The sequence below is a fragment of the Xenopus laevis genome, chromosome 7S (genome assembly GCF_017654675.1).
Source record: "Xenopus laevis strain J_2021 chromosome 7S, Xenopus_laevis_v10.1, whole genome shotgun sequence".
NCBI lineage: Eukaryota > Metazoa > Chordata > Amphibia > Anura > Pipidae > Xenopus > Xenopus laevis.
In genome coordinates this window covers 10,236,143-10,257,500 of record NC_054384.1, presented here as the reverse complement: position 1 = coordinate 10,257,500, position 21,358 = coordinate 10,236,143, and the positions used below count along the sequence as shown (strand labels likewise).

The 21,358-nt window shown below is 41.5% G+C and overlaps 1 protein-coding gene across 2 annotated transcripts in view; it reads left to right on the top strand.

The window, feature by feature from the left end:
- The window catches only part of plekha1.S (pleckstrin homology domain containing A1 S homeolog), a 53,712-nt gene extending 34,031 nt beyond the window's left edge, over nucleotides 1-19,681 (top strand). The window contains exons 5-13 of one of the 2 annotated variants that reach the window (XM_041570499.1): nucleotides 3,965-4,062; nucleotides 7,599-7,727; nucleotides 8,447-8,584; nucleotides 10,487-10,555; nucleotides 10,711-10,775; nucleotides 12,719-12,782; nucleotides 13,147-13,236; nucleotides 15,906-15,946; nucleotides 17,756-19,681. In XM_041570499.1, the coding sequence (XP_041426433.1) occupies nucleotides 3,965-4,062; nucleotides 7,599-7,727; nucleotides 8,447-8,584; nucleotides 10,487-10,555; nucleotides 10,711-10,775; nucleotides 12,719-12,782; nucleotides 13,147-13,236; nucleotides 15,906-15,946; nucleotides 17,756-17,945 (884 nt within the window). In that variant the 3' untranslated portion in view covers nucleotides 17,946-19,681. 2 annotated transcript variants of the gene reach the window in all.
- The last annotated feature ends 1,677 nt before the right edge of the window (nucleotides 19,682-21,358 follow it).

Here is a 21,358-nt window from a genome sequence, read left to right as displayed (position 1 = left end):
CATTCCATTTTACATAAAGGGGTTGTTCACCTTCCACACACTTTTTTTCAGTTCAGTTGTTTTCAGATTGTTCTCAGGACTTTTTTCAACTACTTTCCATTTTTTTAATATTTTACAGTTTTTTCCAAAATTTAAATTTGAATGTTCGTGTCTTTGGTGTTTGAGTCTGGCAGCTCTGTAATTCAGTTGCAGATTCTAAACTGTCACAATTTGCTACATTTAGTTGATACAATTAGTTGATACATTTCTCCGCAATATCTATGGAATATTAGCAACTAGTGTATCAATTCTAACAGCTGCATTTAATGAAACTCAGGGATTCTGCTCAGTAGGGACAAACATTGCTGACAGTTTAGAGGGTCAGCGACCCCCCCCCTCCCAGAGCTGCTTTAGAAAGGTGAAAAATTAGACTTACACTTCAATATTAGAAAAATGGTCACAAATAAAAAATAGAAAGTAATCGGAAAAAGTCTTTATTTCTGGTGGTCAATCTGAAACCAACTGAACTGAAAAAAATGTTGGAAGGTGAACAACCCCTTTAATAATGAACACTAGTACATTTATATCCCAATCACAGACAGGAGTGACCTCATTGATTGTGCTACTGATCTTTTAAACTGGTTTCATTCAGTATCCTTCAGGTAAAAGGTCGCCATTCTTGTTTCAATGAATAAATAATAGAATTCTCAATACTGTGCCTTTGACTTTTGCACTTACTATGGCAAATGTGATCAATTGTGAGCTGAAAAGAGCCTGTTTTCACTGGTTCATGCTGAGTCTACCTACATATTAGAGTTGTTTATCGCTTACTGCTGATTTTATCTCATGATTTTATCTGCTGATTTTATCTACTGACTTATCTGCTGAAGCTGACGATTTATCCATAAGCTTTCTATACGTGTGTAAATAAAACCGATTATAAAACTGGTGTTTTTACTTCAGAAACACTAAAATAGTTTATTCAAGCTGGAAAAAGGAGAAATGCACAGAATACACAGCCAGATAACAGATAAGCTCTGTAGTATACAATGGGATTCTTCAGAACTTATTCATCTATTGTGTATCCTTTGCTTGATTGGCTGCCCCCATGGCTACACAGCTGCTTGTTTATATAAACTATAGAAGTACTTATCTGTTATCCACTGTGTATCCTGTGCTTGAATGGCTGCCCCCATGGCTACACAGCTGCTTGTTTATATAAACTATAGTAGTACTTATCTGTCATATTCTGACTACAGTCCTACATGCAGACAATGATGCTCTGCTTTTCTGTGTTCTCTCTTGAGATGACCTATTTTAGGTCTGTTTCCTGAATAGATGCGCTTCTTTCCTGCCCGGCTTCCTCCTTATCTAGCTCCTTTTGTTTGCTGGCAAGCTTTGTATATCCTCTTTTGGAAGTGCTCGATAAGGAAAATATGGGCTGCGTTTTTCTAAGCCTTTATCTGAAGTGGGGTTTAATTGGTATCCTTAGTAGGAAGTGCATTGCATATTACAGTACTTGTAATCTGAATCGCTGCTGAATGTTCTTATCATCTGTTGTGAATTGTTCGATTAAATAGCTTGTACTTTTTTCGGGTTTATTTGTGTTTTAGGGCCAGGGCACACGCTGCTATTTCGGGAGATTAGTTGCCCATCGACAAATCGTTCTTCTTCTGGTGACTAATCACCCCGAACTGCAACAGCTAGAATGTAAATCGCAACTTCGGGCGATATCAGGAAAATGAAACGCTCGGAGTGCCACCCCGCTGGCAATTTAGATCCTACCCGGCGGGAAGGCAGTTCGGGGAGATTAGTTGCCCGAAGAAGAAGTGATTTGTTGCTGGGCGACTAATCTCCCGAAATAGCAGCTTGTGCCCTTACCCTTAAAGGGGAACTCCACACAAACTTAAGCTTTTTGAAAAGTAAACATAATTTCAAGCAACTTTGCAATATACATCAATTAAAAAATATGCTACGTTTCATGATTTTTAATGGTTTTGAACAGTTCCCTAAGCCTAGCCCCCTGCTGATCTGTCTGACTACTTTTCTGAGCTGTCTGACTACTGTTACTTTGTATCAACAGCCATCTGTCCTCAGCCTGAATCCTCCTGTACGCTGCAACTTCTCTCTTCAGGTTTTTGAATTGTTACATCATTAGCCAGAGGGCTGCTGGTTGAAATTTTCAATTATACAAAGGCACAATTCCTGGAACTATTTGGGAACAGGAGGCTGCAGGCCAACCCCGCTTCTATTCAGACCCATATTACTAATACACTTCATATAGCTGCCATTGTAAGCCAGGGTCTATTTTTCATTTTCTGTCCAGTGATGAAGCTGGAAGTTATGCATATTTTTGTGTTGTGTATTTTTATTTGAGAGCATAACACTGTACAGCAGAACAATAAATAGTAGTAACAAACAAGGGGTCACTGCAATAATAAGTAACAATAAGTGTATTACGGTATTAGAAATACAATTCACAAAAATATAAATTACAATACAGATTAAAGGAGAAGGAAAGCTACGGAAGCATTTTATTGCCAATAGATTAGCTGCAGTAGTGCAAGCTAGAATGCTATATTTATTCTGTAGAATATTTTACCATACCTGAGTAAAAAGCTCTAGAAACTCTCTGTTTGTTTAGAATAGGAGCTGCAATATTAATGTGGTGTGACATCACTTCCTGCCTGAGTCTCTCCCTGCTCTGGGCTCAGATTACAGTAGAGAAGGGAGGGGTGGGGGAGAGGAGCAAACTGAGCATGTTCTTGCCCAGGGCAATGAGGTTTAAGCTGAAGGCAGGAAGTCTGATACAGAAGCCCATGAGTACACAATAGAAGGAAAGAAATGCTGTGTTTCATTTGATAGGGGACTCAGAGCAACATTACTTTGGGGGTTTACTTGTATATTTAGATGGACCTTTCTGATAAGGCTTACTTAGTTTTAATCTTTCCTTCTCCTTTAAATGCTCAGTGTAAATGAGACAAAAGGATAGAGGACCCTATCCCGTAGGGCTTACAGACTTAAGCTGGCCATAGATTTAAAGATCTTTAAAAGATCTTTTTGTTATCGTAAGACCAAGCTTATCTTGAAAAGATCGTTTAAATGTACGATTTGTCCATCAACTAAAAAGACCATTTCAGGCGATATTGGCAGGAAAACTGAAGGGTAGCTGCCTGATTGGCCCTGCAAACATAGATAGATTGCACTGGGGCTGATAAATTTTTTTTAGCCTGGCCGATTTTCTGACCGATGTCTGTACAATCGTTTGAATCCCACTAACTTGACGATAATTTGATGGATTGGTCAGATTTCGCTAAAATCGGTCGTTCACTAAAGAAAAATCTTTGCATCTATGGGGACCTTTAGGGCAGATCAGAAAATCAGGTCTGCACACTCACAAAAAATCATTTGACTCACCTGATTTTCTGATATGTTACTTTTGGTTGCTCTGTAGGGGCGACTTTGTTATTTTGCACCTCCTATTACATATTTGTCCTTTTATTGCTCTAAATGAGAGTGCCCTCCACTTATCTGTATTTTCGACCTTTAGGGCAGAGACAGGCAGATTCGGGGAGATTAGTCGCCTGGCGACAAATCTCCTCTTCTTCAGGGCGACTAATCTCCCTGAACTGCATTCCCATCGTCTAGAATGAAAATCGCCGGCGGGGTGGCACTCTGAACTCTCCGTTTTCCGAATTTGCCTCACGAGGAAACTTTGGGCGACTTTGGAAAACGAAGTGCTCCAAGTGCCATCCCTCCGGTGCATTTTGCCCATAGCTGTTTCAAAGACCTTCAAAGAATTTTTTCCTGGTCCTCTGAAAAATGTAAAATGGGGGTTCTATTGTATATTTTCAGTTCTATGTAGTTTCCTAGTTTGGCACATCTCTGTTCTGTTCATTGCCTTTCTGTGAATGATTCTTGGCATTTCCTTTGGCCGCAAAGTCGGCACTTCTTAATTTATTTCCCAATGCTTTTTCTTTTCTAGTAGTGAATGCTGGAATGAGAAAGTACTTCCTCCAGGCCAACGACCAACAAGACTTGGTAGAATGGATCAATGTGCTGAACAAAGCTACAAAAATAACAGTAAGTTCCCACTTTATAATCCACCTTGTGCCCTGACATGTTTAACATGGGGATGCCGTCATCATGTTGCAACACCGTCTCTTCTATTCCTATGTGTATCTGTAGTTACTCTTTTTGTCTGCTTCTGGATGTCTAATATCAGATACTAGCAGCAAAACAGATTACCTAATTTCCCCTAGGTCTCTCCTGGTAATAGTTGCCCGGTGCTGGCTGGAGGGGTCGGCGCCTCTCCCAGAAATATCTGCAAAGAAGATTAGCCAAACAACACAGGCTAGTGTAGCGGGGATCTCCCCTGCACGTTTATTTCGTCAAGTGATGTAACGTTTCGGGGGCATGCCCCTTCATCAGACATGCAGATTCACTTTCAAACAGTGTTTAAAAACCCTTAGTGATTTACATAATTAACACAATGATTCAAAATATAAGTGAATTAGTTAAGCAAAATGCATTGTGAACAGTACTACTAAGTGAACAATTTTATCCAAAAGCTATTGAGACATTATAAGCTCTTAAAAAAGCTTATTAAGAAGTTTAAAAAGACCTTAAAACCTTTTTTAGAAAAATGATTTATATGAAAAAGTTATTGTGGCCAATTATGGTAGTATTAGTCCCAATTTCCAAGTGATAAAAAATCCTCTTCTATACAGGCCGATCCTTGCTGCAAAAATACAAAAATTGTGCAAAAATTGTGCAAAAAAAGCTTTTTTATATTAGATCAATAAATATAAAGAAGAAGGTCCATAAACCTAATGAATAGGGAAGAACACAAATACAATTGTGTGTGTTGCACGAAAACATTATTACAGTATAAATGAGTCCAATGTATGAGACTATCTTACCCTATCCGTAAGCTGTCCCTGGATAGTAGGTTGTTCAATGAAATTATCTATAAAAAATCAGAAATTAGAGCATCAAACTGGAAACATTTTATGTAAAAAATACAAAGACACAATTTCTAAGAGCATTAAAAATTGGATACTTCCAGTAAAGCATACTGGGACGAGATAACCCTTTGATTGGTTAATTACACCAAAGTAAAATGTAATTCCTGTGTAGTAACTATGTCGGCACAAACTTTCCCTGCAGATAACAGAAAAGTCTTTGTACCTTCCTCCTAGTTAGAAACACACAGTGGTGCTTATTATAAGCACAGAAATGTGGGAAGCCAGGTTTCCTGCCAGAAGCTCGTTTTTACTCCCACACACGCTGCCCTGATTGGCTGCAAATAATCACTTTCTTATGAAGCCTCAGTCCGTTGTAGTCTAAACCTACCCACAGAGGGATGTGAAACGGAACATCACAAGTGATGCGAACGCCTCTTCGTTTCTTTCGGGTGCTCTTTTTATCACCTGCAGGGATGAGAGATTTAATGTCACAGAGGCTGTGAGAGTCTCATTGCCTAGTCACACACTGATTCTTTATCTTTCATACAAAGAGCAATGCTACTGTAACTAACCACACACACGTGAATTTAGGTCAGTAACCTTTAAATTTGCTAAACTCAGATTTTTGGTTTGGGGAACTAAGCTGAATTGTGTGGCCCGTTAGTTATCTGTAGTTGCATTTATGAGTGAGTAGCTTTCAGCTTTAATTCAGCGGGCTGAACAAAAAGATTGCGTAAAAATGTGAGGAACGAAAGCCTTTTTTTAACACAATCACATCTTTTCAGGGGCTCAAAAGTAATTGGACAAATTAAAAAATTGAAAATAAAATGTTCATTTCTAATACTTGGTTGAAACCCCTTTGCTGGCAATGACAGCCTGAAGTCTTGAACTCATGGACATCACCAGATTCTGGGTTTCCTCCTGTTTAATGCTCTGCCAGGTCTTTACTGCAGCCGCTGTTTGTTTGTGGGACTTTCTGTCCAAAGTTTAGTCTTCAACAAGTGAAATGCAGCTCAATTGGGTTCAGATCAGGTGACTGACTTGGCCATTCAAGAATATTCCACTTCTTTGCTTTAATAAACTCATGGGTTGCTTTGGCTGTATGTTTTGGGTCATTATGAAACACTTCCCAATCAATGTGAGTGCATTTAGCTGGATTTGAGCAGACAGTGTCTCTAAACAGCTCAGAATTAATTCCACTGCTTCTGTCCTGTGTCACATGATGGATAAACACTAGTGTCCTGTGTCACATCGTGGATAAACACTAGTGTCCCAGTGTCACTGGTAGCCATGCACGCCCAAGCCATCACACTGCCTCCCAGATGTTTTATACATCACGTGCTATGCTTTGTATCATCAGCTGTTCCACGCCTTCTCCATACTTTTTTCTTGCCATCATTCTGGTAGAGGTTGATCTTGGTTTCATCTGTCCAAAGAATGTTCTTCCAGAACTGTGCTGGCTTTTTAGATGTTTTTTAGCAAAATCCAATCTCGCCTTTCTTTTCTTGATGCTTACGAGTGGCTTGTACCTTGCAGTGCACCCTCTGTATTTACTTTCATGCAGTCTTCTCTTTATGGTAGACTTGGATTTTGATACGCCTACCTCCTGGAGAGTGTTGCTCACTTGTTTGGCTGCTGTGAAGGGGTTTCTCTTCACCATGGAAATTATTCTAAGATCATCCACCACTGTTGTCTTCTGTGGACGTCCAGGTCTTTTTGCGTTGCTGAGTTCACCAGTGCTTTCTTTCTTTCTCAGGATGTACCAAAATATAGATTTTGCCTCTCCTAATATTGTAGCAATTTCTCGGATGGGTTTTTTTTCTGTTTTTGAAGCTTAAGGATGGCTTGTTTCACCTGCATGGAGAGCTCCTTTGTCTGTTCCACATACAAGCACCCCCCCCCAAATCAACTCCAGGGCTTTTATCTGCTTCATTGATAATGACATAACGAAGGAATTGCCCCCACCTGCCCATGAAATAGCCTTTGAGTCAATGGTCCAATTACTTTTGAGCCCCTGAAATGAAGTGATTGTGTTAGAAAAAGGCTTTCGTTCCTCACATTTTTATGCAATCTTTTTGTTCAACCCACTGAATTAAAGCTGAAAGTCTGCAGTTCAACTGCATCTTAAGGTGGCCATACACGGAGAGATCCGCTCATTTGGCAATGTCGCCAAACGAGCGGATCTCTCTCCGATATGCCCACCTTGAGGTGGGCAATATCGGGCTGATCCGATCGTGGGCCCTAGGGCCCAACGATCGGATCCTAACGCATGGGAAACGGGGGTCGGATCGCGGGACCGCATCAACAAACAGATGCGGCCGCAATCCGACTGGATTTTTCGTCCCATCCGATGGAGATCTGACTTATCACCATGTTACCCATGTGTCACTACTTTTCCAGGTTTGTGGGCGCTTGCTAAAAGTTACACATTCCTAATACTTTCCTAATGCATTTGATCACATTTATTTATAATTGTTAGAAAAGTACTTCATTGTTTGGTTCCTATTTGATGCCATACACAGGGGGTGGCACTTATATTAGCTCAGACCTTGTTTGTTTCATGGAGGACCTCTATGACCTCTACCTCCTGCTGAACTGCCTGAATCTTGATAAAGTTATTAAAGATGTGCTGTCATGTTGCTTTCCTTTCAGGTACCAAAATCTTATGACTCGCTGGGTGTCACTGACAGTCTGAACAACCAGACAGATGGGGGGGCAAAAAAGCAGATATCTTACCGGACTGAGATTGTTGGTGGTGTGCCAATTATTACCCCAACACAGGTAGGAATTGTATTGTTGTTATATGTAAACTATCAAGTATGTGTTATTCTGCAGAATGTATTTAAGGTTATATTTTGCTTCTGATAGATAAACTCCGTTGATATTGTATAACAAAAAAAAGCAGAGCTTAGGAAGTGTTTTGCACACTATAATAAGTCACCAACGGCACCATAAAATACATATGGCTTCTTAACTCATTTCAATGTGATGTACCATGGTTTGCTCTTTAAAAAGAAACCGTATGTTTGTGTTATAAAAACTCTGATAACATATACAGTAGAACCCCTGTTTTACATTTTTCAGGGGACCAGGAAAAAATGACGTAAATTCCAGAAAAATGTAAAATCAGGGAAATGTATTATGCATAATATATAGGTGGGACCACAAAACAACAATGTGAAATGAGGGAAAACTTAAAATCAGGGGATGTAAAACAGAGGTTCCACTGTATATAATTCAGCTCCGTTTGAAGTTGTGCAAGGCTGTAGCACTCACCTTCCATATGCAATAACAGATATACGGCATATGGGATGATCCATAAAAATACCTGAAAACTCTTGTCATCACTTGCATGTCTTAACTTTACTATATATCAAGCCTGACCAAATTATTTAGGTATGGATAAGTGTTATTAGTTGATTATACAATAAGCCCTTGTATTTGGGGCAGGATTATATTTCACTTGATCGTGTCATTTAACGCCTGTTTCTTCTGTGCAGCAAGAACTCAGTGAATGTGCGAACACAGGGGATCGGGGCAATCTGAAGCGCACTCAGAGTCAGCTTCCCTGCTCACCCTCCCGCCACTCTGAGAGCAGCGTGATAAAAGCCGGCTACTGTGTGAAGCAGGGGGCTGTGGTAAGTGTACCTAGGGTCTGTTGTTTGACAAACTATTCAAGTTTTGTTATTTATCTTGTGTTTCTTTCCCTTCAATGCTCCCAGAGCAATTTAGTCTTTATATTATTAACTGGTAGGCCAAAGTCACTCACATTGAGGTGGCTCAGTTGCTCTCCACCCATGTTATGTAGACCGGCGGAGAGAAGCAGATTCACTCTATTCCGCAGCTCCATGCTGTGTCGGACTGCGGGGCCCACCGGGCCTGCAGCCTCAGGGGCCCCCCACACCATCCCCCGAGCTGCAAACGTACGCTCGCATGTTTTTCTGGCGATGCAGTGTGACTGGAAAGAAGAGGGAGTGCAGTCGCGGGTCTGCGTCGGCGGGGCCCCTGCCCAAAGTAGCCTGGGCCCACCAGGTATTTTCTTCACCTCTCCTTGACTGTAAGGGTGGTGGCAGACAAGGCTGCTGGGGGAGATTAGTCGCCCAGCGAGAAATCGCCTCTTCTCCCCTAAATGCCTTCCCACCAGTTAGAATGTAAATCGCCGATGGGGTGGCCCTCCGATTGCTTCAGCTTTCCGAAGTCGCCTGAAGTTTTTTCTCGTGAGGCAACTTCGGAAAACAAAGTGTTCCGAATACCATCTAGCTAGCGATTTACATTCTAGCTGGCGGGAAAGCATTTAGGGGAGATTAATTGCCTGAAGAAGAAGCGATTTGTTGCTGGGCGACTAATCACCCCCAGTAGCCTCGTCTGCCACCACCCTTAAGGGAAGAGCTTGAACGTGAGCTGTCAGTTCTAACCCCAAAACCTGTCTAAACCCAGTGTGTATGGCTTTTTCATAATGACCTGTGATTGATGTCTTGTACCGTTGTTAATGAATGGAAACAGGGGGAGCAGGCAAACAGATTTGATCAGTATATCCGGCAACTTATCAGTATACGTAGCAGCTGGATTTGGTTTCTAAAATAGTCTTCTGTATTGTATATGCAGTTAATGTGCCGGATCATAAGTATAAATATGCATCCATGCTTCAGATGTGTGAATATTTGCCTACTCTTGCAATTTGACACAGTTTGGATATACAGGGAGTCCTCCAGTTCCATACACCCAACTTACATACAACTCACACTTACAAACGGAGGCTGTTACAATAACATACTGTGGTTTGCTCGGCCTTTATTGGTATTTAGCTTTAATAAACGAATTGCCCCAATCCACTCTGGCATGTGTTGTCTACTGCGGAGCACAGAAAAGTAAAAATAAATACTGTTAAGACCAACTGTCTAAATTGCATATGTAAATGTATATGTTTCAACCTACATACAAATTCAACTGAAAGGGGTTGTTCACGTTTGAGTTAACTTTTAGTATGATGTAGAGAGTGATAATCTGAGACAATTTGCAGTTTGTTTTTATTTTTGAAGGTTTTTGAGCTTTTTATTCAGCAGCTCTTAAATTTGCATCTTAGCCAATCTGGTAACTAGGGTCCAAATTACCCTAGCAACCATGCATTGATTTGATTAAGAGACTGGAATGTGAATAGGAGAGGCCTTTATCGAAGGATCAGTAATAAAAAGTAACAACAACAATACATTTGTAGCCTTATAGAGCATTGTTTTATAGAAGGGAGTCAGCGATGCTGAGAAGAAAAAGGCAAATAACTATAAAATTATCAAAAATAAATAATTGAAAAGTTGCTTAGAATTGGGTGTTCTATAACATAATAAAAGTTACCTTGAAGGTGAACCACCCCTTTAAGAACAAACCTACAGTCCCGCTCTCGTGCGTAACCCGGGGACTGCCTGTATTTGACCTTTTGCTTGTGGCTGTATTTTGTACATATAAGAAATAGGGGAACGTGTGCATTATTACTAGATAAGGGAAGGCTGAAGTCCTAGCTTACTCTCCTTACTTTCTATTAACAGATGAAGAACTGGAAACGAAGATATTTTGTTCTTGACGAGAACACAATAGGATATTTTAAATCCGAAATGGTAGGATGTTTTCCAGCTCCTGTCCTTTTAGACTATTCCCTGTGGGCTGATCTCTTTCTCTCTTCTTGTTCTTCTTACATCTGTTGCCCTCTAGATGAGCTGTATGAAATTCCCTTTGTGCCCCTAATAAAAACGTGTACTTGCTTGTGTTACAGGACAGGGATCCTCTCCGTGTGATACAGCTCAGAGAAGTGCAGAAGGTACAAGAGTGCAAACAGAGGTGAGAACACATTCAGCAGCATAGTATATGTCATACATCTCTCTCCTCCACTTGCTATTTGCATTGTCTAGTACAGGTATAGGAAACCTGGTATCCAGAAAGTTCCGAATTACGGAATGAACACCTCCCATAGACTCCATTATACACAAATAATCCAAAAAAGATTCACTTTTTCTCTGTAATAATAGAACAGTAGCTTGTACTTGACCCAAACAGATCCTATCGTACGAATCGAGGATTCGTACGTTTTTCGGATCGTGTGTGGAGAGTGCCGACATCTTTCGTCCAGCGGAGATCGGTCGTTTGGTCGATCGGACAGGTTTGATTTTGACCCGACCGATCTCGCCGGAGCCCATTTCTCATCGTAATCAGATAGTTCGGCCATACAGCCGAACGTTCAGATTACCCCCGATATAGCCATGCTTGTTACATAGTTAAATTGGGTTGAAAAAAGACAAAGTCCATCAAGTTCAACCCCTCCAAATGAAAACCCAGCATCCATACACACACCCCTCCCTACTTTTACTCATTAATGGCATATCGGGGAAAGATCCGCACGTTTGGCGATGTCACCAAACGAACGGATCTTTGCGTTTATGTCAGGCCTGGACTGAGATTCAAAACAGGCCCTGGCATTTCAGGTACACAGGGGCCCAAACAGGCCACACAGCAGCCCAAACAGCCTCCCACCAGCCCAATATATAGTGACTGTCTATGGCAACTTACAGCAACCCCTCTGGCATTTGCCAGAACCCACAGATTGCCAGTCCGGGCCTGGTCTATGGCCACCTTTAGATATAATTAATTCTTATTGGAAGCAAAACCAGAAGAAATTGGAAGAAAACCAGGCTATTGGGTTTATTTAATCTTGACATGATTTTCTAGTAGACTTAAAGGGGTTTTATCAATTGATTAAACACTTTTATCAATTCAGTTGGTTTCAGATTGTTCCCCAGAAAGACTTTTTTCAATTACTTTCCATTATTTATTTTTTTACTGTTTTTCCAAAATCTAAGTTTAAAGTTAAATGTTCGTCTTTCTGGTGTTTGAGTCTGGCAGCTCAGTAATTCAGGTGCAGATTCTAAACTGTTACAATTTTGCAACATTTAGGGGCAGATTTATCAAGGGTCGAATTTCGAATTGAAAAAACTTAGAAATTCGAATTCAAAACGACCAACCGAAATTAAGTCTGTTTTTTTTGGGTCGTATTCGGTTGAATTTGAATAGCGCATTCGATCAAATTTTTCAAAGTTCACCAATTGACTCAAAGTAGGTTCTAGGAGGTCCCCCATAGGCTAATACAGCAATCGGCAGGTTTAAGATTGGCGAATGGTCGAAGTCGAATTTTTAAAGAGACAGTACATGATAAATTTCAAATTTTTTCATTTTTTTCAACTCGAATTTGGACTATTCCCTAGTCGAAGTACACAAAAAAATAGGTCGAAATTCCAATTTTTTTTTCATTTGAAAATTCACCTCGACCTTTGATAAATCTGCTCCTTAGTTGATCCATTTCTCAGCAGCATCTCTGGAGTATTAGCAACTATTGTATCAATTCTAGCAGCTGCCTGTAATGAAACTCACAGATTCTGCTCAGCAGGGACAAAGATAAGAAATGTTTCAACTAAATGTATCCATTTAGAACAGTTTACAAGGGTGAAAAATTACACCACTTCAATATTAGAAAAACGGTCACATATAGTAAATGTAAAGTCATTGGAAAAAGTCGTTATTTCTGGTGATCTATCTGAAAACAACTAGTTGTATGATGGTGAACCACCCCTTTAAGGTATGAAGATCCAAATTACGGAAAGATCCATTATCCAGAAAACCCCAAGTCTTGAGCATTCTGGATAACAGGTCCGATACCTGTATATGAAAACTGACGTAGGGTCTTTCTGTTTGCAAACAATAGATGTAATAGGTCATGTACTTTCCCTTAGTGACAACATGCTGAGAGACAACCTGCTTGAAATCGTAACCACTTTCAGAACATTCTTTGTACAGGTATTTATTCTTACTTATATCGAAAGTCACGCCTGCTTTTTTTTTGATTGGTTGGCTAAGAAATGGACCGCTCAATATTTAGAAGATAAGCTTGGGGAACCTGTGCATGTCGAAGCTGATGTATCGAACGGTTTCAAACTGGTGAAAAATAATCATTTCCCTGTGCCGTGGCCTTAGCAATATAAAACAGGTACAAGGCCTCACTTGTACTGATGGAATGACATTTTATATTGTAGAGTGAATTATTTGCAGTGTAAACAGTGTCATTTAGAAATCAGAACGACATCATAAAAATCTCGACTGAATCAAGGTAATTTGGCAAATACAATTTTACATTTTAATGATATTTATTCTTCCATTGTAGGCTGACAGCCCAGATGAAATGCACAGCTGGATTCGAGCCATTTCTGGTGCTATTGTGGCACAGCGTGGGCCTGCTAGATCTGCCGCCTCTGTAAGTTCCTTCCAATGCATATAGCCCTGTGTGATAAACTGCAAAACAAACAGTCCATTTCGTTTGCGACCATGCTGTGTCCACATGACTTATTAGTAAATACGTGATGCTGTGGGCTGCATATGTGTCGGGTCACTTTCTGTTTAAAGAAACAGTAACATCAAAAAACAAAAATGTTTTAAATAAAAATATAATGCAGTGTTGCCCTGCACTGGTAAAACTGCTGTGTTTGCTTCAGAAACAATACTATTGTTTATATAAATGCCCCCATGGCTACACAGCAGCTTGTTTATATAAACTATAGTAGTACTTATCTGTTATCTACTGTGTATCCTGTGCTTGAATGGCTGCCCCCATGGCTACACAGCAGCTTGTTTATATAAACTATAGTAGTACTTATCTGTTATCTACTGTGTATCCTGTGCTTGAATGGCTGCCCCCATGGCTACACAGCAGCTTGTTTATATAAACTATAGTAGTACTTATGTTATCCACTGTGTATCCTGTGCTTGAATGTCTGCCCCATGGCTACACAGCAGCTTGTTGATATAAACTATAGTAGTACTTATCTGTTATCCACTGTGTATCCTGTGCTTGAATGGTTGCCCCCATGGCTACACAGCAGCTTGTTTATATAAACTATAGTAGTACTTATGTGTTATCCACTGTGTATCCTGTGCTTGAATGGCTGCCCCCATGGCTACACAGCAGCTTGTTTATATAAACTATAGTAGTACTTATGTGTTATCCACTGTGTATCCTGTGCTTGAATGGCTGCCCCCATGGCTACACAGCAGCTTGTTTATATAAACTATAGTATTACTCATCTGTTATCTACTGTGTATCCTGTGCTTGAATGGCTGCCCCCATGGCTACACAGCAGCTTGTTTATATAAACTATAGTAGTACTTATCTGTTATCTACTGTGTATCCTGTGCTTGAATGGCTGCCCCCATGGCTACACAGCATCTTGTTTATATAAACTATAGTAGTGTTTCTGAAGCAAACATATCAGTTTTACCAGTGCAGGGCAACAGAACATTATATTGTCTTTACTTAAATTTAAATTTACCTTAATTTGTAGATGTTGTTCCTTTAAACTTAGATCCCTGTGTGCCTCCTTTTGGCAGTGCAGTGCAAGCAGATTGCACATTCTCTAGGGATTTGGATTGACACTTTTATACTACTGCCAGTCTTTTGATACTATGCTTTCTGGCCAGGCAGATTTAGGGCAGAGACACGCTCATATTTGGGGAGATTTAGTCCCCCGTCGATAAATCAGCTGTTCTCCGGGCGCATAATCTCCCTGAACTGCCTCCCGCCGGCTAACCGCCGGAAAACTCTCAGACCTTCATTTTCCAAAGTCGCCCGAAGTTTCCTCATGAGGCAACTTCGTGCGACTTCGGAAAACAAAGCGCACCAATTGCCATCCCGCCTGCGATTTACATTCTAGCCGGCGAGAGGCATTTTGGGGAGATTAGTCGCCCGAAGAAGAGATTTTACACTGGGCTACTAATCTCCCCAAATGTGAGCGTGTGTCTCTGCCCTTAGGCTTGCAAAGAATTGCAGGTTCTATCAGACTTTCCTTTCTAAGCAAACAAGGGAAAAGCCTAATCCATTAGTGCAGGGATCCCCGACCTTTTGAACCAGTGAGCAACATTCAGAATTAAAAAGAGTTGGGGAGCAACACAAGCATGAAAAATGTTCCCGGGGTGCCAAATAAGGGCTGTGATTGGCCGTTTGGTAGCCCCTATGTGGATTGTCAACCTACATTGAGACTCTGTTTGGCAGTGCACCTGGTTTTTATGCACCAAAACTGCCTCCTGGAATTCAAAAATAAGCACCTGCTTTGAGACCACTGGGAGCAGCATCCAAGGGGTTGGGGAACGTTACTCACGAGCTACTGGTTGGGGATCACTCCATTAGTGCCATACTGGGAACAGTTTCATGAGTCTACTGATGAAATGTATTAACTGTAATCAGAACAATTTTTATAGCAGCTCACTTTTAATATCTGAGGGGGGAAAAAACTAGGGATGCACGGAATCCAAGATTCGGTTCGGGATTCGGCCTTTTTGAGTAGGATTCGGATTCGGCCGAATCCTTCTGCCTGGCAAAACCGAATCCTAATTTACATATGCAAATTAGGGGCAGGGATGGAAATCGTGTGACATTTTGTCACAAAACAACGAAGTAAAAAATGTTTTCCACTTCATACCTTTAATTTTGCATATGCAAATTCGGTTCGGTATTCGGCCAAATCTTTTGTGAAGAATTCAGGGGTTCGGCCGAATCCAAAATAGTGGATTCGGTGCATCCCTAAAAAAAACCATGGGGATAGTAGGAGTTGCTCAACAGCTGGAGACTTACTCCCTGCCCCCCCCCTTACATTACATGAAACAAAATCATATTCACATACCCCAAATCACTGTTAATTGGTCCTTACTCAACAGCTGGAGACTTACAGATTGTATTCCCCACCCCCCTTACATTACATGAAACAAAATCATATATACATACCCCAAATCTCTGTTAATTGGTCCTTGTCACAATAGTCTTAGATTTAACCACACGGCGTTAATGCGTTTTTCCTGGTGTTTTCTGTTATCCCGTCTTTTCTTGATCCTTCAGTAAGTATTTAACTTCCACTCACGCCTGTATCCTTGCAGATACGACAGGTCAGACGCCTTTCGAATCCCTGTATTCCAAGGTACACAGGCAGCAGTGCATGTCCACTCTACTGACCAATTGCTGCCGTCCCTCTCATGTAACCCCGTTCCTCGGTCCAAGACCCTCATTCACACACCCTACCTCATCCATCCATCAGCACAGTGTATGTGTATAACGTGGTGTGCTTGCATGATATGTTTCTTGCCAATGACAGAGCATGAGCAATTCCAGAACGATGGACAGTCTGCTGGGTTTGGCAATGGACCACCCTTCATAGATATGTTTACATATGGCACTACCTTAAAGGAGAAGGAAAGCTACCGAAGCAGTTTATTGCCAATTGATTAGCCACAATAGTGCAAGCTATTACACTATTTATATTCACTCACTCATAGCTCTGTCTCAGATTATGTCAGGGGGGGAGGGTAGGAGGAGAGGAGCAAACTGAGCATGCTCAAGCCCTAGCCCTGGAGGTTTCGGCTGAAAACAGGAAGTCTGATACAGAAGCCCATGAGTACACAATAGAAGGAAAGAAATGCTGTGTTTCCTTTCACAGAGGACTGAGAGCAGCATTACTTTGAGGGTTTACTGGTGTATTTATATAGACCTTTCCGATAAAGCTTAAGGTGGCCATAGATGTAGAGATCCACTCGTTTGGCGATGTCCGCAAACTAGCCAATCTCTCCCCGATATGCCCACATTGAAGTGGGCGATATCGGGCTGATCCGATCGTCCCAATGATCGGATCATAATGGATCCGATACGGGCGGTTGGATCGCGGGACGACAGACACGCATAGATGCGTCCGCGATCAGACAGGATTGTATAACCTGACTGATCGAGATCTGCCCGACTTTCGGCAAGATATCGATCAGGGAAGCCCGTCGGATGGCCCCACACACGGGCCAATAAGCTGCCGACTTGGTCTGTCGGCAGCTTTTATCGGCCTGTGTATGGGGGCCTTTACTTACTTTTTACCTTTCCTTCTCCTTTAATGGGCTAGTGACTCCAAAAAATGAAGATATTTTTGGCCAGAGGTTCACTGTGTATCACTCTTTATACTTATAAGGATAAAAGCACATGGCACATTTTAAGCAACTGCAGTCGCTTTCCCAGTATATGACTGTAAAATGCGCTTTTTAAGGCAGAAGGTACCAATGTTTCCATTTGTATAGATGTAATAAGCCAGCATAGGGCATTTTGATCATAATGGTTCTACCCATATGGACTGTGCCAGTCAAAATGCTCCTTGTTCCTTTAGCCGCATTTATTTGGAACCACCTGTTTATTGCTATAATGGACTAAAATCAAAATAATATTTATTTTCTGAATTACCAGCTCTTGATGCTGTGTATCTGTTCCATAATTAGTAAATCCTGACTATATATTATCCTTGGCGCTCTCTAGTGTAAAGGATGCTGTAACTGCCGGCAGCCAGTTATTTGAATTCATTGTTAGTTTGTGATTGGCTGAACAAAGCTGTTTGGTTGCCAGGAGTTACTGCCCAGGTGTAAATGAGCCCCCAATGTCCCTCCTATTACCTTTTTAATACTGCCAGGTTTACGTTTTAACCCTATAAGCTAATTCAACAATAAAAAAAGTTTTATAACTTGAATATTTAATGATTTCCCCTTTAGTGGCTGATATTTTTGGAAGATTCTGTCTCTCTCTCTCTCTCTCTCTCTGTTGTAATCAACCATGGACCATCAACCATGCTTTATGATTTTGCAACTGTCGTTTTTTGCTTTTCTTTTTTTCCCTTGACTTTTTCACAGCTCATCAGACCTGGCTTACTAACAAGTCCACGGTGAAATGTCTCTCTCACATACCATCTTATTGTTCTTTGCAGGAGGCCCCAAATTCTGAACATGGCGCACCCTCTCGTTCCTTCGCTCTCCCTCACTCAGCCGCCAGAGCTCAGCTGTCTGACTCCGGAATGCCTTACCTCGAGAGGGAAGAATCGAACTCTGTTAGCAAGGCCCAATCAGGATACAGCAAGGTCCAGACTCTCTCTGCAGGAAACCAGCTTGACAAAATGACCCCTGCCTCGGTCACCATGCATAGCAACCGTCGAGAACATCTGCTTTTGGATTTAGATGATGCCAGCCTACCAGTCACTGATGTGTGATCATCATCTGCCACATATTTGTGTGCTGTAAGGGGAGGGGGAGCAATATATTTTAGGGCAATTTCAACTTTAGTTCATAACTGTATAAGCCATTGAGCAGCACCCATCCCATCTGTGAAAGGGAATTGTGCCTGCTAAATGGTTTATAGATGGCATTGTGCAGAGAAAACATTCCCAAGAACTATTTTCTTTTGTAACCAAAAACATTTTTTTTTTGAGCAGGTTCCCCTGTGTATGGAACGGTGTGTGGCTCAGGTCAATAGATAGATAGGAACGTGTCCATGGAGTGCCTTGTTGCTCTTTTAGAGGTTTATGTACAAAGCTGTGGTAGAATTATTCTTGGCACTCTCACTGCAGCTAAACAGATCTGTGGGCGAACCACATGTTTCTGATATTTTAAATGCTTTTAATATGTTTTTTTTTTTTTTTTGCTTATTCAGTATTTTTCATATCCGTTGTGACACAGTGCTGCTAAAAGCAATAATCGGAGTTCCCAAGGTAAGGCAGATAATCTCTGGGGGGTCTACCGAAAAATACAATGGAGCAGGCACTCAAATGAAGGCAATCTTCTACCAGGTAGTTGAAGCAAAGTAAGGGTCAGGAAACATTTAGGGACATTATCGCCCGGCGACAAATCTCCTCTTCTTCGTGGATACTAATCTCCCCCAACTGCCTCCCGCCGGCTAGAATGTAAATCGCCGGCGGGATGGCCCCCCTGGAGCGCTTCGTTTTCTGAAGTTGGCTCACGAGGAAACTTTGGGTGACTTCGGAATACGATTTACATTCTAGCCGGCGGGAGGCAGTTCGGGGAGATTAGTCGCCCCGAAGAAGAAGAGATTTTTTTGCCGGGAGACTAATCTTCCCAAATCTGAACCTGTGCCCTGACCCTAAAAAAGTTTATTTATGTCCACAGCCTTACGTATTACAAACATTTAGTCATGCTATACACAGGTATTTAAACATATATGCACCAATCAAAACAACACATCAATTTCCCAATGATCCAATCACCAGGCTCCCCATATGAACCAATGCCTATGTGCAGCTTACTCTGGGGGTCTCCCAAATCCAAGACCATTATCGTATATTTTGCACATTGTTTCCAAATGCCACAAATCTGAAAGCCACAATGAGGTACGCTTGAGAGTATAAGAACTCTTCATTTATAAGCACCTGGCAACCAATCAAATGTTTGTTTTCATTGTTCAATCAGCAGCTGCCTGTAAAAAGCCAGTCACTGATTGGTTGCTACGGGTAACTGCCGTTGTGCAAATTTGCCCAGTGTTTATAAATAAGCCCCTCTGTGCCTAGTCTATATTTTGGCATTTTAATAGTTGAGCCTGGGTTTTGCCCTGCCTCCTGTGTCTCAAGTGCCTGCTTTAGTAGTCCTTGTGCTGTGAGACTGTTATGTCACGTGTACTGCTGATTCTAACAGATCTACTGTAATCCTGTGCTTCCCCTTTATAACCCTTCTTCGAAAAAAAAGTTGTTGTTTTTTTGTTTTTTTTAATGGTTTTATTTTATATGTTTTTGTGGGCGTTGGGGGGTGCTTTCTAATTTATAAAGTTTTCTTTCTAAATAACGTGGGTGAGAATGCCCATTTAAAATATCTTTATCACTGGAAATAAACCTGTCTTTTTCAGTAAATACAGTATTATCTGTGTGTGCTGTTGTTTGTGTTAGAGGAGAACTAAAGCCTAACTAAAGAAGTAGCTAGAAATGTTGTAAATTATGTTTTGTGCTTCTGTACCAGCCCAAGGCAACCATAGCCCTTTAGCAGTAAAGATCTATGTCTCCAAAGATGCCCCAGTAGCTCCCCATCTTCTTTTCTGCTGATTCACTGCACATGCTCTGTGCGGCTGTCACTTACTGAGCTTAGGGACCCGCTCACAATATACAGTACACATAGAATAGAAATGTCACTATATAAGGCTGATTAGTAATTAATACAGATCATTACTACATGGCATCACAGAAACCAGTGCAATTAGCATCAGAATTTAATAATCAGTCCTGTAGCATCAGCTTATATTTGTCATGTACGGCTCCCTAAATTCAGTTCTAGGCTCCCTGGTCAAGGCTCATTCTTTCGCCTGTAGCAGCCTCCTTTGGCCTCGGGAGGCGAGTCGCGTACCTGTGGGTTACCCACAAAAAACTGCGGGTTGCGGGTAGAAGTTCCGGGTGCGGGTCTTCTCAATAGTTAGTTTTACTCCTTTTTTCTGATCACGCCTACTTCCAATGTCACTTCCGGTTTACAATGAAAGCACTTTCTGATTCTTGAGAGTCGCAGGTCCGGGTTGCGGATAAGGTACTTGCGGGTCAGATAGCGGCTAAGAATGCGGGTCTGGGTTGCAGATTGCAGATTTCGGGTACGGGTTCCAAAAAGTTCCAAGGTTTAGGACAGAAGGCAACACCAGGTTCTCACGGATTAAACGATAAATTGCAGGCAGGCCGGGGACAAAATCACTTCCCAGGCACTAAACAAGTTAGATCGAACAACGGGCGCGTCATGGCACATGCTCCCTGAACAGCCGAGTCACAGCACACACGCAAGTGCACAGAAAATCCAAAATAAGCTCCTGCTTTGAGGCCACTGGGAGCAACATCCAAGGGGTTGGGGAGCAACATGTTGCCACTGGTTGGGGATCACTAATATTATCCTATACATTTTGTGAAGACCCTCAGATACTCGTCTTGGTGATGCCTCTGGGCAAACAAGTAACAATGTCCCATGCAAGAGCCTTTGAGGCAAAGCAAGAGCCTTTGAGGCAATGTTATAAGTCCAGATCCTCCGGTGACCTACTTCTTCCCACATTCAGAATGTTCCTACTGGATGAGATGTGCTCTCTAGAGCAAGTGCAAGCAAATTCCTTCCTATTCATTACCCTATATCAGAGGTCCCCGACCTTTTTTTTTACCCTTGAGCCACATTCAAATTTAAAAAAAGTCCCTTAGGGTGCCAAAATAAGGGTTGTGATTGGCTATTTGGTAGCCCTATGTGAACCGGCAGCCTACAAGAGGCTCTACTTGGAACTGTACTTAGTTTTTATGCAATTAAAACTTGCTTCCAGGCCTGGAATTCAAAAATTAGCACGTGGTTTGAGGACATGGAGAGCAACATCCAAGGGGTTGGAGAGCAACATGTTGCTAACGAGCTACTGGTTGGGGATCACTACCCTAGATATATAAAGACCATGTTCCATAAGGCAAAGCCCCAGTGCCTTTGAAATCCTACCCCCATGTATATTACAGTATAGCCAGTGGATTTGTTTATACAGCTATTTCCATGTCTTCGGTGACATGAGTTTTGCTTACGGTTATCCA